Source organism: Phaethon aethereus (genome assembly GCF_964289735.1).
Source record: "Phaethon aethereus genome assembly, chromosome: 2".
In the NCBI taxonomy this organism is placed as follows: domain Eukaryota; kingdom Metazoa; phylum Chordata; class Aves; order Phaethontiformes; family Phaethontidae; genus Phaethon; species Phaethon aethereus.
Window position 1 is genome coordinate 69498264 of NC_138582.1, and position 17508 is coordinate 69515771.

General features: G+C 43.2%; 1 protein-coding gene across 1 annotated transcript in view; it reads right to left on the bottom strand.

The window, feature by feature from the left end:
- Window positions 1-190: 190 nt before the first annotated feature.
- Window positions 191-17508, bottom strand: part of TMEFF1 (transmembrane protein with EGF like and two follistatin like domains 1) — a gene marked incomplete at both ends in the record, with an annotated part of 126730 nt that continues 109412 nt past the window's right edge. Inside the window, 5 exons of the mRNA XM_081996277.1 lie at window positions 191-275; window positions 2011-2169; window positions 7030-7153; window positions 15007-15072; window positions 15946-16094. Of these exons, the coding sequence (XP_081852403.1) occupies window positions 191-275; window positions 2011-2169; window positions 7030-7153; window positions 15007-15072; window positions 15946-16094 (583 nt within the window). The remainder of the gene's footprint in view (window positions 276-2010; window positions 2170-7029; window positions 7154-15006; window positions 15073-15945; window positions 16095-17508) is intronic.

The following is a 17508-nucleotide window of genomic DNA, read 5'->3' on the forward strand; positions in this document are numbered from 1 at the left end:
AAAAACATAAAAGTAAAGTTACTAAAACAGTCCATAGCTGTTAGAGCTGATGCTTTCAGAATACAGACCAACATTGTTACACTAAAAATGTTCAAAAATAAGGCCTCTGAAATAAATATTTCCATTCTTTAAAAAAAGATATAATAAAAATGTACATCACATGGTCAATGTAGGTATAAAAATCACTAAGTTAAACCATTCTGGATGATGTATCTGAAGTAAAATGGCCTAGGTTTTGCTTCTGCCGACGTCCTCTATTGTTTTTGGGGCATTTTCTGTTAAAAGAAGAAAGCAAGAGACAAAAAGGAGGGTTGCTTTTATATATGCCACATAAAATTAATCCTAGCAATAACACATCAACTTTATTTTCTGTACTTAACAATAGCAAGGAGACTATGAGCTGAGCTCTCTGGGGCCACGCTCCTGCTGTTTGGTACCAGACTGTCACCTGGGGATGTCTGTGGGATCCCAGATCACTCAGAAGGGAGTTCTGCTTGAATGCGAGACTGAAACCAGCAAGGTGCCATGTCCTTCAGCCTTGAGTCAGCAAAGCACATACCATGGTGAATAATTTCATTGGCTTTACTTTATACATATTTCATACTCAAAATCCAGTGGATGGTAAGACTGGATCAGCCTTTTGAAGTGCTGGACCTGCAGGTGCCCTGCTGCTCACAGGAGCCCCTGAGGCAGAGCCCACCCAGGACTCCCTGTGGGGTGACTTGAGCAATCCCTTTCTTGGGGATGGGTGCACAACTAAGAAAGGATTCACAAACCCCAGCAGTTCTGAACAGGATGAGACTTACTGAGTCTGTCAGACAGCGGGCAATGCACGATGGAGCAGTCCTGCTGGGACACAGCAAGACAAGACTGTCCCCAAGAGACTGTGAGCTGGGGAACGGCTGTAGGGCAGCTGAAAGAGGAGGGCTGCTGAACCACAGCCTTCCACGCCACTGCTTTGGCCAACAGGGTGTTCGGTGAAAAGAGATGACATCAACTGCATGAGCCAAATGGCTGTCTTTTACGTGTGCAGGAGGTGTTAGATGTATGTTAGATACCTGCTACGTTGAACCTTACAAAACAAATAGGGAAGAACACCTATATTGTTCATTCTTAGGGGTGACACTCTACATCACTGGGCTTGGGAAGCCATGCACTAATGCGGTAGCAGGAAGTTTTACGGTCTGATGTAAGTGGAGCTGAAAAAGTGAAGAAAGTGAAGGACAACTTGAGGAGGAAAAGGCAAAGTGTAGCATGGACACCCAAGTGCAGGACTTAAATGCTTCATGCACCTAGAAGGTAACTAAGTTATCCTTAATCTAGCCCAGAGACCTCAGTCCTCATCCAGTTAAAGTCCTTGATGAGCAAACTGAATCCCTTGTCATCAAAAAGAATCCATGGTTCTCATCTCAGTTTTCATACAAGGCAAGAGTCTGAGACAACCCATAAACCTGAGCTCTGTGCTTGTGCATCTCTACATTTCATGAAATAGGGTCCTGTGGAGAGTGCCTAATAACGGGACTAGCTGCACATTAATTTTCAGAAAGCATATCTGGTGTGAGGGATACTTATCTCTCTGTGTAAGACCATTTACAGTGGTACCACAGGGAACAGCATCTTGTCAACCTCTCTGGTTTCACTGGGTGGGAGCAGGGGATCATAGCTTCTGTAAGATATCAGCCATGCTTGAATAACTCCAGTGAAGGTCTAACACAGTAGCTGACATTTTGAATGTGTTTCAATGCTAATCTGTTCTGCCGTGCATTTGGTCTGGGGATTTGGAGAGGTTACTGGTGGTTTCTGAATTTAAACGAATGTGTGTTTTGTGGGGGGAAAAAAGGTGGCAATAGGACGTTACATAATCCTTCCGCTTCAGTCATTAGCTATTTTTTATGTGGGTGTTTTAGGATATATGTTAAAGCACATAAAATTTGAGGAATCAAATATTTAAATACAGAAAAAGTATATCCATACTATGTGTAGTTTTTCTCTGTTTTTCTGTTTACCTACCTTGTTATGCACATGACAATTGCAACTATAATGGCAATCTGTACAGCTCCAATTATTGCTGCAATAAGGACATGCGTAAGCTTTTGTCTACTTGGGACAACATAAAGAATACTAAAGTCTGTCTTTTCACAGTGCTGTCCAGTATATCCTGATTCACACCTGAAAAAGAAAAGGAATATTTAATGGAATCTGTAATTTGACAACATCCCAGTCATTTTGCAGATGAAATAAGGAGCCCAAGGTGATTCCAGCGGCAAGAGAAGGGACAGAGCAGGTATGTTCTGCTTTCCTGGGTAAGGTTACTAGTGGCCCTTTCTGAAAACGCACCAGCGTGGTGAAGGCCCTGATTTGGCAAAAGAACTATGTAGGGTTGTTATTAAATGGGGGCAATATTTAGGAAGAATAAAGCAACTAGGTGAAACAAGGCTAAATGAAACACGAAGAAGCATGCACATGAAACACAAAGTGAGCATGCTCACTCAGCCGCAACGTCAATATGGGACAGGAGTGACAAAGAGGAAGAAAAACCTTGAATAACAGGGGGAAAGGAAGATCCCTTTTCATGCCGCAGTCTACAGAAGTAGAACCCTGCAAAACCTATTGGACAAGACCAGCATCATGAGCGCCTCTTGCCTTGTCACCAAACCAAAATTTGACAGAGGTCAAGTTAGAAAACCCAATGGTCCACAACTGTTCAAGTGAGAGTTCATGGAAGAAACCATGAAAATGGCCAAGGGTGGGGGCAAAATGGCTGGAGACAGATGAGAAGTGGCTGCTTTAAATGGTACCTTGCCTGATCAAAGCAGCAGTTAGCTCAATGAGAAACTCAGCAGAGGCTGCTCCTGATCAGCAACACATGTTCAGGGAATGCGAGATGTTGCCAGGTGAAGGTGGCAGTGGAAACATGCTCTGGAGGAATTCATGTCGCAAGGCAAGAGAGGCAGAGGCACAACAAGGAAAGGCAAGAGCCACCCAAGGCACTGAGCTGAAGTCTGCAGAATCAAAGCCCACCACTTACATCCCTGAGCAAGTTCCTTGTACAGCTATTGCTTAAAACTGACCGAGGCAAATGCATAATTAAGGGCAACTGAATCATACAATTGGCCTCCAGCTCTGTAATAGAAAGCTGGAGAAAAAACACTCACATGCAGGCAGAGAAACTGTCCTTTTGTAAACTGGATCAGATAAGCCCGAATGCAACACAGAATCGGTCTCATCCATCCAAAAGCTTTGTGCTAGGGTAGGAATTAATTCTGTTTGGAGGAACAAAATAATTACTCCACAGACCTTCCTACAACTGCTAATGCCACTCCTAATCCCCCTTTGTATGCAGGGATAACAGTCGGGGTTTACATGTTCATAATCTTGTGATTCTACTTTCTCCAACCATGAGCTGCTGTGTAAGGAGTTTTGGTTCAGGCATGAAACAAGTTTCAGTAAGAGCAGAGTTATTAAAGAAAAGCCCCCATGTGCTGTAAGTAAGCTTGGCAATGGCTAGGAAGGGAATCAAAAGAAACATGTATTAGTGTACAAGAAGGAAGAGGATGGGGAACAGGTTTGTAATCTTGGAAAAAGAAACAGTAAGGAAGAGGACTCCTTGCTAGTGGAGAGGACTGAATTCTCACTGTTAGTCTGCTTTTGTTTCCATTAAAGAAGGTAACAGTCAAAGTGTGATCAATGTGAGAATTGCTTTAAAGCTTATGAGGCAAAACAAAGCAGAGGAGACACAAGTAATTCAAAGATGTTTCCTCAAAAACATTGAAGCAACAGGAAATTATTTCTGAGAAACATTGAATGGAGATTCAGGACTATTGAATTCCCGCAAAGAAGAAGTGTTTGCGTTAAGAACTATATTGGTGGTGGGATGAAGTACTAGGAACTAGTTTAAGCTACCTCAAACTAGTAGAACAGATTTTAAAGCATTCTGTTGCATTAATACAGCGCAAGGTAATATAGCATTAATATAATTGCAAGATAAATAGAGGTAAGCATGGATTTATCAAAATATGCTGATCAGTCAATTAATCGAGCTAGCATAAAAAAGTTTAGATTTCTTTGCCAACAGTTGAACTCTGTGATGCAGCCTGCCATAAAGACAGGGTGGAACTGCAGTGCGCAAGGGGGACAGCAGGAGATAGACCAGATCCCAGCTGTGCAAAGGCTGCTCAGCTGAATATTATGCAATTGACTCCTACAAAACTTTCCTCTTGCCTGCATGCTGGCAGTCCTGGAGGGCTGCTGTACAATGAGCAAGGAGACTCATTGCCTTCAGTGAAAGCGAAAGTCAGAATTTGCTCTGCGCAGGTATTTTCTGCAGTTTTGTAGCTCATCTGATACCTCACACATATCACTACCAGGAAATGAAGACCAAATTAAATAGTGTATATGCTAGATGTGTATAAGAATGCAAACCATTTGAAAATAACAATCTACCCCTAACATTCATCATTATGTTTTCCTTGCCAGAGAGAGAGAGAATTTTTTTCTTTTGCAGAAGGATACGATTACTACGGCAGAATACTGTCTGGTATAAATAATTCGTTTCCTTAACTGCTCCAGTAGGAAATACGCATAAAGTATGAGACCATCAGTATTTAAATAGCCAAGAAAAATCCAAAGGAGATTTGATACTTAGGGTTAAGAACTGACAGTCAGAAATTCTTGACTGGAACCACATCAGGTTTGTTGTGTTAGGTCCAGTGCTGAGACACTGTTCAGGCTGTTTAAATAAATAATTGAAGGTAGTAATAGTAAATGTAATAACAAAATAGAATTTAAAGGGACAGTACATTAATTAAATTAATCAAAACATTGCCTATCAGTAATTATTAGAGTAATAATAAATATTTAAATGATTGAATAGCAACTGAATTATAAATGAATAAATGACTATATGATTAGCACCATCCAGAAAAAAATTCTGAGAAATAAAAATATCAGTTCATTCAGCTGGGAATACTTTCCTTGAAATACCTCTGAGTATTTCGAGGACAAATCCATCAGAAATTGTCTTAAACACAGCTCTAGATCAAAAGAATACTGTAATCAAATAGTGCTGCCTAATGCCCATCAAGATGCCATTGGGGATGCACCCAGTTTCCCAAGAGAAGCAAAACCATGTTGTGCTCTCTTGGTTCTGGTCAAAGAAAAGAGAAAAACAACTAAGTCCTATTGGAAAGGTGAAAATAAACAAGAATGGTCTCGGATGGGAAAAGGAATAATGTAAGCTTTCAAAGGCTTAAGCTGACAGCCATATTGGCTTTGCCTTTTGGGCTTCCTGCTCCCTGGTCAGTTTGGAAACCCTTAGATTTTGGCAATGGAAAAACCCCTAAATATCCTCAATTGATAATGATCAAGGGAGAAAATGTGATAGTATTTCATGGATTTACAGCTGAAGTTTCCAAAGCAAAGGAAAGCAAAGAGTTATAGCATCTTCAGCTACATTAATCTGAAAGTACATGCCTGCAAGATAAAAGTTCAAGAGTGAAACCTCCTAATAAGTAGGACACTCCATGTTATTATGAAGTGGCCTTTTTCTATAAAGAACTTTTATAATTAATTTTATTTTAAAAAGAAAAAAAAGAGGCAGTATTTAGTTGGTGAAATGTAAAGAAAAAGTTATCTGTGAGCTAAGGGGACAAAAAAAAAGAAGAAAAAATTATGTGGGAGCTAAGGAAATAAGACAGAACATTCGTATTTCCTGGGAAACACCAAGTGGCTTAACACTGAGTGTACACAGCTGCTAGATTATACCATAGACAAAAAATGTGGGCTAAAGAATATTGTGCAATTTTATACTCTCCAGATGAAGCCTATTATGGTGAAAAAGGGCAATAAATGTTAAAAATAAGATATTGACACCCTAGAGAGTTTATGATGAGAGCAATCTAATGTATAGATAGCATAGGCTGAGGGGTCAATGGGGAAAGAGCAGTATACAGAGAACCCATGCAAGGTAAAGGCTTTTTTTTTTGGTGGGTTTTTTATTTTTCCTCTTGATAGGATTTAGCACCTGAAAATAAGGAGACAACACTGAGGCCACAGTCCTCAGAGGGACTCAGCTTCTGAACTACCTGAGCGACCGAGACTCTCCTCTGAGCACCATTTCCTGCACGACTGGAGCAGCTGGGTGCTGCTCACAGCACAGAATCACAGAATCACACAGAATCACAGAATCACTAAGGTTGGAAAGGACCTTCAAGATCATCAAGTCCAACCATTAATCCAGCACCACCGTGTCCCCTAAACCATGACCTGAAGCACCACATCCACATGTTTTTTGAATACTTCCAGAGATGGTGACTCCACCACCTCCCTGGGCAGCCTGTTCCAATGCTTGACCACCCTCTCGGTGGAGAAATTTTTCCTAATATCCAATCTAAACCTCCCCTGGTGCAACTTGAGGCCATTTCCTCTCATCCTATCGCTGGTTACTTGGGAGAAGAGACCAACACGCTCGTCGCCACAACCCCCTTTCAGGTAGTTGTAGAGAGCGATGAGGTCTCCCCTCAGCCTCCTCTTCTCCAGGCTGAACAACCCCAGTTCCCTCAGCCGCCCCCCAGAAGACTTGTGCTCCAGCCCCCTCACCAGCTTCGTTGCCCTTCTTTGGACATGCTCCAGCACCTCAGCATCCTTCTTGTAGTGAGGGGCCCAAAACTGAACAAGGATTCAAGGTGCGGCCTCACCAGTGCCGAGTACAGGGGCACGATCACTTCCCTACTCCTGCTGGCCACACTGTTTCTGATACAGGCCAGGACGCTGTTGGCCTTCTTGGCCACCTGTGCACACTGCCGGCTCATGTTCAGCTGGCTGTCAACCAGCACCCCCAGGTCCCTTTCCGCCAGGCAGCTCTCTCTCTCTTCCCCAAGCAATGGGGAAGTCCATATCTCCAAGGGATATGGCTCCTGTGCCACTCCTTAGATAACTGCAAACTAATACGTGCTGTAATTATGTCTAGAGAGCATTTTGATTAAGCATTACAGCAATTTTAAGCACATTTTGGAGGCATGCAGGACTTACCGGCAGGAAGCCTTCTGAGTGGAATAAATGAATTCACATTTGCCGTGTATACAGTAGCCGTTGAAGCTTTCTGAACAAGGTATGTGGTTTCCAATGTAAATGTCTTCTCTTTGATCACTGGCGTCTTGAAAAGAAATAGACATAAACAATTATAAATAGCTGTATGATATTCATTAAAAAATCTCAACCAAGAATAGCATATCTTTAAAAACTTGTAGTGAATAAAGGAATACATGATAAAGCAAAGGCTTAAGGGTGAAGTTTCAGAGGCACCTACAGAGATTTGCTAGAATGTACTGCACTGAAAAATTATCCTCAGTGACACCTAAATATGCTTCTTATGTCAGGTTTCTTGAAAGGAGAAAAGTGTTCACGACAGAAACAAGCCAATGCAGGAAGAACAGCAGAGGATTTGTCAGTGGGGCAAAGAGCTAACAGATAGATAGAGCGAGCTCTCTCCTATGTCTAAACAGAGGGAAAAAACCCTCAAGGGTTAGAAAGAAGATAAACCACATTTTATGACTACCGGGTAGAAAACAACTTGATAAAGCCCAAGTCTGACTGGTACCACCTGTTGTTATAGCTGACATCAAACACACTAAAATATGTCTTCCTCAGAGAAATGCTTTTACCGAGAGGGAATTTCAAAATATTGAAATGAACTGAAAATACCCATTCCTTTGGGAAGTGTACTGGGTCTGGCTGGGATGGAATTAATTTTCTTCAGAGCTGCCCATATGGTGCTCTGTTTTGGATTTCTGGCTGAAACAGTGCTGATAACACACCAGTGTTTTGGCTATTGCTGAAGGGTGCTTGCACAGCGTCAAGGCTTTCTCTGCTTCTCACTCTGGCTGCTAACCATGTAGGCTGGGGGTGGGCAAGAGGCTGGCAGGGGACACAGCCAGGACAGTTGACCCAAAGTGACACTGTACTATATGACATCACACTCAGCCATAAAAACTAGGGTTTTCGTCCTTCCAAGCTGGCTGTTGCTCAGAGACCAGCTCGGCATCAGGCTGCTGCTGGGATGTTGCGAGTGGTGGCTTTGGCACCACTTGTTTATTTTCTCCTTTTTTCCCCTTCGTTTCTTAAACTGCCTTTACCCTGACCAATGAGGGTTTTTTGTGTTTGCTCTTCTGATTCTCTCCCTCATCCTCCTGGGGGAAGGTGGGGGTGAGCAAGCAGCTGGTGGGCCCTTAGTTGCTGGTTGGGTCAGCCCAGCACAGGAAGGCAGCCCCTTCTGCCCCAATATCCTTCGTGCTTCTGTCATGTTACTAAAACCTGCTAAAACTGCACACATTTTCAACCATTCTTCCCCCAAAATCGTTCTTTAAAGAAGTCCTAAACACAGAAGTTGGTATTTCATAATGAACTTCTCTAAAGACCAGGGATCTAAAGATGTGAGTGTAATTGTGTAATTATGAAATAATTCCATATTTCATAACATGGAAATTATGTTCATTTCCATGGCAATAGACTATAGCGTCACAAGATTATAACGAAATGCAGGTGCAAAGCAAAAAGGGACTGTGAAGAAGAACTCTCTTACACGATTGGTGACATTTGAAATAACACCAGCCAGAAAGAGAATGTATTTATAGAAGAAAAAGAAAAAGGCATGCTCCTGTTTTAGGTTTTCCCTGAACATTTGCTGGAATGTTTTCTAATATGTTCCAGAAGAAAAAGAAACCTAACTATTAGAGGTTTTAGGTACAAGGAAGCCTGTTGTTTCAGGCTGTGCTTCAAAGATACAGAAGACTTGATACAAGAGAAGAACATTGCCTAATACTGGGAATATGTCCACCACTGCCTTGATGGAACAGACTATGTTGTGTCCTAAGAGGAGAAAAGTGAGGATGGCTCATCCCACAACTGTTGCCTCCCTCCTCCTCCAAACAGCTAATTACTGTCACATCTGGTCCCAGTCAAAGGTTGGTGACAAGCTACATACAATTGTATTAGTCTGTTCAGATAGCTGTGCCGTGTCTGGTTTTAATGTATGTACTAATATAGGATATGAGGTTCGGTGAAAGATGCATCCCCTTGACAGGTGGCCAGGTAGCCACGGCCACCCAAGTCAGAGGCAAAACTTGCATGAACCACAGAGGTGATTCCTAGTGTAAGGGTAACATTTACCCATCTACTGATGGAAATCCATTTTTAATCTGAGAGGCCTGCTAGGCTGCTTCAGACCTTCAAAGTGAAAGATTTAACTGGTGTAGGAGCCTTGAAAGAGTGATTGGATATAACAGTTCAGATACTTCACCAGAAGAAAGAGTCATACAAAAACCTGAAACCCTGATGTCCATCTTGGCACAATAAAACCAGCAAGCCAGCTGAATGTGGGAAGAAAAGACTTTCTGATGTAACTTTAGGTAGACACTTGCACTGCAGGAGAAGGAGGCTGTCATGGCTATGGTTCTACAGACTAGAAGGTATTATACATTCAGAGAACAGGGTTAACAAGAATAATTCACAGGAATTTAAAACAAAGAGAAAGAAGTGTGCACGGTTCTCTTACCCTGGAAGAAAAAGTAATTCAAAGTAGTTCAGTTCAGGCTCTCACTGTCTAAAAAGACCTGACTACTGTGTAAAAAAATTGCAAAACAATTTTTTTGCACAAGGCATACTCCGTCCATGCACATCATTTGCCAAATTTGAGACTGCACAAGCTATGCACATTAATAATAATAATTATATACAATGTTTTTTCCACTAACTAGATTTCAAGGGCAATTTATATGCAATGAATAAAAGGCTGTAACTTCTGCTGAATAGGAACCAAAAGTGGTGTTTCACTACATCACATAACAAGATGTATAGTCCATTTGGTGCCTTTTATGCCTTCATAATGTAAGTGAAAATTGACATTAAATCATTCCAACTGGTACATTACACAGAATGACAATAAGAGAATTTGTGAAAAAAGAAAAATATACAGAGCTTTTTGGCACTGAATGGCTTTTCAAGAAGAGCACAAGGAATGTTGAAACCATGGTGGGATGGCTTTACACTGGGAGTCCATGGGAGTGCAAAACTAGTACAATGACAGAAAAAACTAAGACCAAAGCTAACAGAGAAGATACCAGCTCCTCGCAACAAAACCTGCATTAAGACCAGCACCAAGAAGAAACAGCAGTGACTTGCAGTCACTGGTGACTCCCTCCTGTGCAGAACAGAAGCAGCCGTTTGCAAAGCGGACCCTATTTTCAGGGAAGTTTGTTGCCTCCCTGGGGCCAAAATCAGGGATGTCACCGCAAGAAAGAAGAACTTAGTACAACCTTCAGACTACTATCCATTCCTGCTCTTTCATGCGGGTATCAATGATGTAGCAAAAAAAAGTTTATCAAAAGAGATTTCAGACCCCTGGGAAGAATGCTAAAAAATTTGGAATCACAGGTAGTGTTTTCCTCAGTCCTTCCAGTAATGCCAGGAGACTTTGGAAGGCCCAGGATATCAATACCTGGCTCCGGGACTAGGGCCTCCACCAAAACTTTGGGTTTTTAAAACATGGAAGGGCCTTTGAGACACAAGGTATGCTGGGGCCTGATGGGATTCACCTGTCCTGAAAAGGAAAATACGTCTTTGGGTGTAAGCTGGTGGGACAGATCGAGAGGGCTTTAAACTAGAATCGCTGGCGGACGGGGATACCAACAGCATTGCAGTAGGTAAGCCAAGAGTTAGCATGGCATCGCATGAGAGCGACAATGCTACTGGGAACATTTGTGCTGCTCCTGGGAGCACAGAGGGCTCTGGAGTGTATCTGAAATGCTTGTACACCAACACACAGTATGAGAAACAAACAGGATGAACTGGAAGCATTAGTTAATTCCCAGAACTGATATCATTGTTATTAGTGAGACTTGGTGGACTGAGTCCCATGATTAGAGTGCTGGGATGGAGGGCTACAGGCTGTTCAGGGGGGATAGAGGGCTTACAAGAAAGATGGGGAAAAATTCTTTAGCAGGGCCTGTTTCAATAGGACAAGGTGTGTTTTTAATTTAACAGTGTTAAATTAAAAGAGGGTAGATTTAGACTAGATAGAAGGAAGAAATTCTTCACTATGAGGGTGGTGAAACACTGGCACAGGTTGCCCAGAGAGGTGGTGGATGCCTCATCCCTGGAAACATTCAAGGTCAGGTTGGACGAGGCTCTGAGCAACCTGGTCTAGTTGAACATGTCCCTGCTCACTGCAGGGGGGTTGGACCAGATGACCTTTAAAGTTCCCTTCCAACCCAAACTATTCTATGATTCTATGATAGGCAGGGCAGGCAAGGCAGAGGTGTCACACTATAGGTAAGGCAGAGGTTTGGTTGCACAGCCCTTACAGTTAGTGGTGATGCGGTTGAGAGCCCCCAGGTAAGGATGGAAAACACAGGAGATACTGTAGTTGGTGTCTACTACTGACCGCCCAGCCATGATGAGTTATTCTATAGGTAATTAGGAGAAGTTTCTGGATTGGTAGCCCTTATCCTTATGGGAGATTTCAACTTTCCAGACATCAACTGGGAAAATCATACTGCTGTGATGAGCAGGTCTTTGAAATTCCTGAGGTTTGTAGGAGATACTAAATTCTTGTCACAAGTGCTCAGTGAGCCAACTAGGAAAGATGCCCTCCTAGACTTGCTATCTGTGAATAGAGAAGGACTCATGGGGGATGTGATGGTAAGTGGCTGTCTTGGCCACAGTGATTACGAAATGGTTAAGTTTACAATTTTCAGTGTAATGAGAAAAAAGGACAGCAGAGTTGCTACCCTGGACTTCTGGAAAGCAAACTTTAAGGTATTCAGGGAGCTATTTAGCAGAGTACCCTGCGAATCTGCTTTTGAAGGCTTAAGGGTCCACGAGTGGTGGTCAGTTTTTAAAAAGTACCTTTTAGAAGCACAGGAGCAGGCAATCCCATTGTGTTAAGCAAGTGGGGCAGAAGACCAGCTTGGCTAAAGAGGGAACTCCTTGCGGAGCTTGAGATGAAAAAGAAATTGTATCATATCTGGAAGTGAGGTCAGGCTTCACAGGAAGATTACAGAGCTGTGGTTCATATATGCAGGGAGAAGACACAAAAGGCTGAAGCTCAGTTAGAGCTGAATATGGCCAGGGTTGTGTCAGATAACAAGAAGGGCTTTTTTAAGTCCCTTAATAGCAAGAGGAGATCTAAAGTTAACACTGGACCGATAACTTGTTGAAGATGGTCAATCTGACTAATAGGGACGAAGAAAAAGTGGAGGCATTCAATGCTTTTTTTTGCCCCTGTCTTTAATAATACTGATAGACCTTGGACTGCCCAGTCCCCTGAGTCAGAGGACCACGAGTGTGGGAACAGTGACTTTCCATTTGTGGACACTGAAATTGTAAGGGACCAGTTGTATGAGCTGAATGTTCACAAGTCCATGGGGCCTGATGGGATTCTGAAGGAGCTCATGGATGTTATGGCAGGACTCCTCTTGATCATCTACCAAAGGTCTTGGGAGTCTGGGGAGGTCCCTGCTGACTGGAAGCTAGCCAATGTTATTCCAATTTACAAGAAGGGCATTAGGGAAGACCCAGGAAACTACAGACCTGTTAGTGTAATCTCAGTTCCTGGAGAAATTATGGAGAACATTATACTGGGTACTGTTGAAAGGCATTTAAAGAATAATGCAATCATCAGGCACAGCCAACGTGGGTTCACAAAGGGAAAGTCCTGTTTAACTAATTTGATATCTTTCTATGACAAGGTCACCTGCTTAGTGGATGAAGATGGGTGGATGTAGTTTTTCTGGATTTTAGTAAGGCTTTTGATACTGTGCCTCAGAGCATCCTCCTGGATAAGCTGTCCAACTGTGGGATGAGCAGGTTCATGGTGTGCTCAGTCAAGAACTGGCTGAAGGGCAGAGCTCACAGGGTTGCAGTGAATGGGGCTACATCTGGCTGGTGACCAGTCACCAGTGGTGTTCCTCAGGGTTCAGTTCTAGGGCTGGTTCTATCTAATGTATTTTTCAGTGACCTGGATGCAGGAGTTGAATGCACCATTAGTAAGTTTGCTGATGACACCAAATTGGGAGGTGCTGACTCTCTTGAGGGACAAGATGTCTTGCAGAGGGTTCCAATCATAGAATGGTAGAATTATAGATAGGTCGGAGCATTGGGCAGTGGTTAACGGGGTGAAATTTAACAAGTCCAAATGCTGGATTCTGCACCTAGGGAGGAGTAACACCAGACTAAGTATAAATTGAGAAAGAAGTAGCTGGAGGGCAGCCCTGCAGAAGGGATCTGGGGGTGCTGGTCGACAGCAGGCTCAGTGAGTCAGCAGTGTGCCCTGGCCGCCAAGAGGGCAACCTCTGGGGTGCATCAAACACAGCATAACCAGCCAGTCCAAAGAGGTGATTATCCTGCTGTATTCAGCGCTGGTGCGGCCTCACCTCGAGTGCTGTGTGCAGTTCTGGGCCCTGCAATCTAAGAAGGATGTGAAAGTATCTGAATGTGTCCAGAGGAGGGCAATGAAGCTGGTGAAAGGGCTAGAAGGAATGTCCTGTGAGAAGCAGCTGAGGACTTTGGGTTTGTCTAGTTTAGAGAAAAGGAGGCTGAGGGGTGACCTCGTTGCTCTCTACAGCTTCCTGAGGAGGGGATGTGGAGATGGAGGCGCTGAGCTCTTCTCCTTGGGATCCGGTGATAGGATGCCTGGGAATGGTTCAAAGCTGCACCAGGGGAGGTTCCAACTGGACATTAGGAAGAATTTCTTTACCGAGAGGGTGGTCAAATGCTGGAACAGGCTTCATAGAGAGGTGGTCAATGCTCCAAGCCTGTCAGTATTTGAGAGGCATGTGGACAATGCTTTTGCTTTAAAAGCAATAACATGCTTTAGCTTTTAGCTTTTGGTCAGGTGAGGCAGTTGGACTAGGTGATCGTTGTAGGTCCCTTCCAATTGGAATATTCCCTCTCCCTCTCCCTCTCCCTCTCCTCTCCTCTCCTCTCCTCTCCTCTCCTCTCCTCTCCTCTCCTCTCCTCTCCTCTCCTCTCCTCTCCTCTCCTCTCCTCTCCTCTCCTCTCCTCTCCTCTCCTCTCCTCTCCTCTCCTCTCCTCTCCTCTCCTCTCCTCTCCTCTCCTCTCCTCTCCTCTCCTCTCCTCTCCTCTCCTCTTCTCTCCTCTCCTCTCCTCTCCTCTCCTCTCCTCTCCTCTCCCCTCCTCTCCCCTCCCTCTCCCTCTCCCTCTCCCTCTCCCTCTCCCTCTCCCTCTCCCTCTCCCTCTCCCTCTCCCTCTCCCTCTCCCTCTCCCTCTCCCTCTCCCTCTCCCTCTATGACAAACAGTTCTATTATTTGTGAGAGAAGAGGAGGAAAGGTTAACACCTATGCAGAGCTGCTCTTTGCCAGTAATTTGAGAAACACAGAAGTGTTTTGCCCTGGACAAGAACCATGACATGCAGAAGCATATTTGTTCTAAGAATGCACCTAACAAACATGGGCTACTACCATGTACAATAACTTAGCAGAAAGTGAAACTCTGCCTTATTTTATTTATACTAAGGTTATTAAAGGTAAGGTAAGGTTCATATAGGTAAAACATTTTCAACCAATGTGATTCAGAGTATTAGTTTACCAAAAACACTTTAAAACAACAAATACAGAATTTGCCATTTTGTTTCAGAAGTTTAACAGAAAAGATGGGGTCACGGGAGGGAGGCTTGTGTCATTTCATCAGGAAAGTCACAGCTTGGTGTCTTCCAGTAAAGTCATTTTCACAGCACTTGGGGGGAGTCTAATCCTGAGACCGCTGCATAGGGTGGTGAGCAGCTGGGATTGTAGAGGAATAGAGCAGGCAAAGCTCACAAATCATGCACGTCTCTTTCTTGCCAGCCTTACAATGTGCTGTATGAAAGAAGCTGTTCACAGGTCTGCCTCGGTTACTGAAATCAAAGCTGTAAGGCAGACAAGAAGGGATCTGCATGCTCTATTTTCTCAACTTGTGAAACCATAACCAAACAGCACGAAGTCAGCACGGTACCTTTCACCTCTGGCCGATACTGCATGCCATCATCTTTCTTTCCGACTGCGTTTGTGTCATCTGTTTCTAGATGATAAATACATGCATGGATAGCTATTAGGAAAGGCTTATTTCCAGACCACTGCATGTATGTCATTGAGAAGCCAGGATAATATTCGAAGTAGTATTTTATTTGCAGTAAAACTGGACACATTCCCACATTGTTCCTCCCACACAACCAGGCTGGTAGCACACCTGGTCAGTAACAGAGTCAGTAACCCCCGTGTCCAGACCAACACGTGACACACCTTAACCTATAGGTTTTGAACTAAAAAATTCCCTGTGGTATGGGCCTAGGTTATTTTGGTGACAGTCTGTTTCGCCTTTAGAACTGTCCAAGTTACAGATCTAGATGTAACTGGCAAAGAGATGGTGGAAAGCTTTTATTCCCATGAGAAGGTCCTAACTGCAAGACCCCAAAACCGAAGAGTCATGCACATGATTAACTACAAGGCAGTAGACAGAGGGTTTCAGTGGATCGTTCCAACACTGGAAAAGGAAATGGATAAATATTTGTGCAACTAGGGACCAACTTGGCTAACTTTGGAAGTACATTGTACAGCCCACAGCAGCAAGAGGGAATGTTTCCCACACCCTGGTATGCCTTTTGCTCTCCTATTTCTTACCACCCCCTTATGTAAGATTCATTGGACTATTGCTCAGATTCTCCTAAGAGTTTTTGCTGTCTTTTCAGGTAACAGCAGCCAAAGGAAGGTAATGCAAACACAGCAGTGTGTATGTAGTGTAAACACACCTCTGCCTGTGAAACTCTAAAATACAGGCGGGGAGTTCACCAATAACTGGATCAGTGACCTCTGATCAAAACTGGAAAAGGGAAAGCTCTACCAAGCCCACTTATGTCAGAATGTACATTCATCAGAAAAACAAAATTAAGCCTACCTGCGCAGTGTCCAAGATGCCGGATGTCGATCTGCTCTTGCCTCAGACATGATGCTTCTCTAACAAAGCACGGATTGTTATAGGAACTTCCATCAGAAGCACATACAGGATTAAAACTGTATCCACTGCAGTCTATATTACATACACACCTGTTAATTGAAACATACAGCAAAACAAATTGACATCCAGCAAACAAAAATTATATCATGTTCAGTCCTGAGTAAACACCAGCTTGTACACTAATACCAGGAGAGAACAGTGTGTTGCATGAGGATGCTGAAAAATTCGTTGACATCTCAGGCTTCCAAGCAGAATGCATAAAAATCATGAGTAGGCACTTCAGTGTGCTTTTTGATAATGTATTGATGCTTCTTGTAGTTTTACGATGATATCAATCTCATTGATTAAGACCTGAAAACTGATAACATGTTGCTAGGAAGATTTACAACATTAATATAACAGTTTGTGGTGTCTGTTCTCAAGTGTGAACAAAACCAGATGACTATTCTACTTTTTTGGGGGTGTCAGGATCCCTGAAACAAAAAGAAAAGGACTCCCATTTCTTTTAAGCAGTAAAAGGAGTTTTTCTGTTTCAGAGGATGTACAGAATCAATATGCTTGATTAACTGTGTCATTTCACCAAGACATTCATTCATACCTTTGAAAGTTAACAGCGGGTTTATTATGTTGTATTTAAAACAGGATTATGCAATCTAATTTATTTCATATTGCATCCAATCGACACTTTGGGTGTTTTAGACACAGCATTTTCCATAGAATATGCAAATAGGGATTGTAAAACAAAAGTGGGAAAAATGAAGATGTAGCATGTAGCTGGTTCCTTACCACCCAAATGTAGGACAGCCAAAGATTTAGATAAGGATATGACTTAACTGCTTTTGGTTAGATAGTTTTGTTGCCCCAACAAAAAGTCCTGAAATTTTACATGTGTGAATGGCACAGGAAAACTTTCCAACTTTCCAAGCCCCACCCCTCCTTGTTTATTTTAATCAATATTCTATTTTTTAACTGACCCTCTATTTTTGAATGAAAGTTTCTGTGTGTGTTTCACATTGTTCTGCAAGCTCTGCTCCGCCTCTGGACTGGAAAAGTAAGGAGTGTGGCTGCAGAATGGGGGATGCGGTGGGCACCCAGTCCAGCTCTCCACCGAGCTCTTCCTGATGCTGAGAGCAGGAAGAGCTGCTCTGCATCTTCTGAGGAGGTGGCAGTGGGCACGCGGTCCTCTCCTTGCCAGAGAGCTCTGCACAGGGGCACTCGGTCTGACTGCTAGGAGCTGCTGCAAGCTTCACCTCGACTCGCTCTTCTAAGACATGGGGTCGGGAAAAAAACCCAAGCTACCGACTTGCCAGGTTTTTTATGTTCTTTCCAGTTACTCCAGATACAATTAAATGATTAAATAGACGTACGTGTGCCTCAAGTCAGTAAAAAAATCTCACAGCAGAACGTTGATTCCATGCTGCAGAAACACTGAAGATGGCCAGTGTACCTTTCTCTCTCTCTCTTTTTCCATGAGCACCTCTTGCTACCTAAATTTAAAGATGC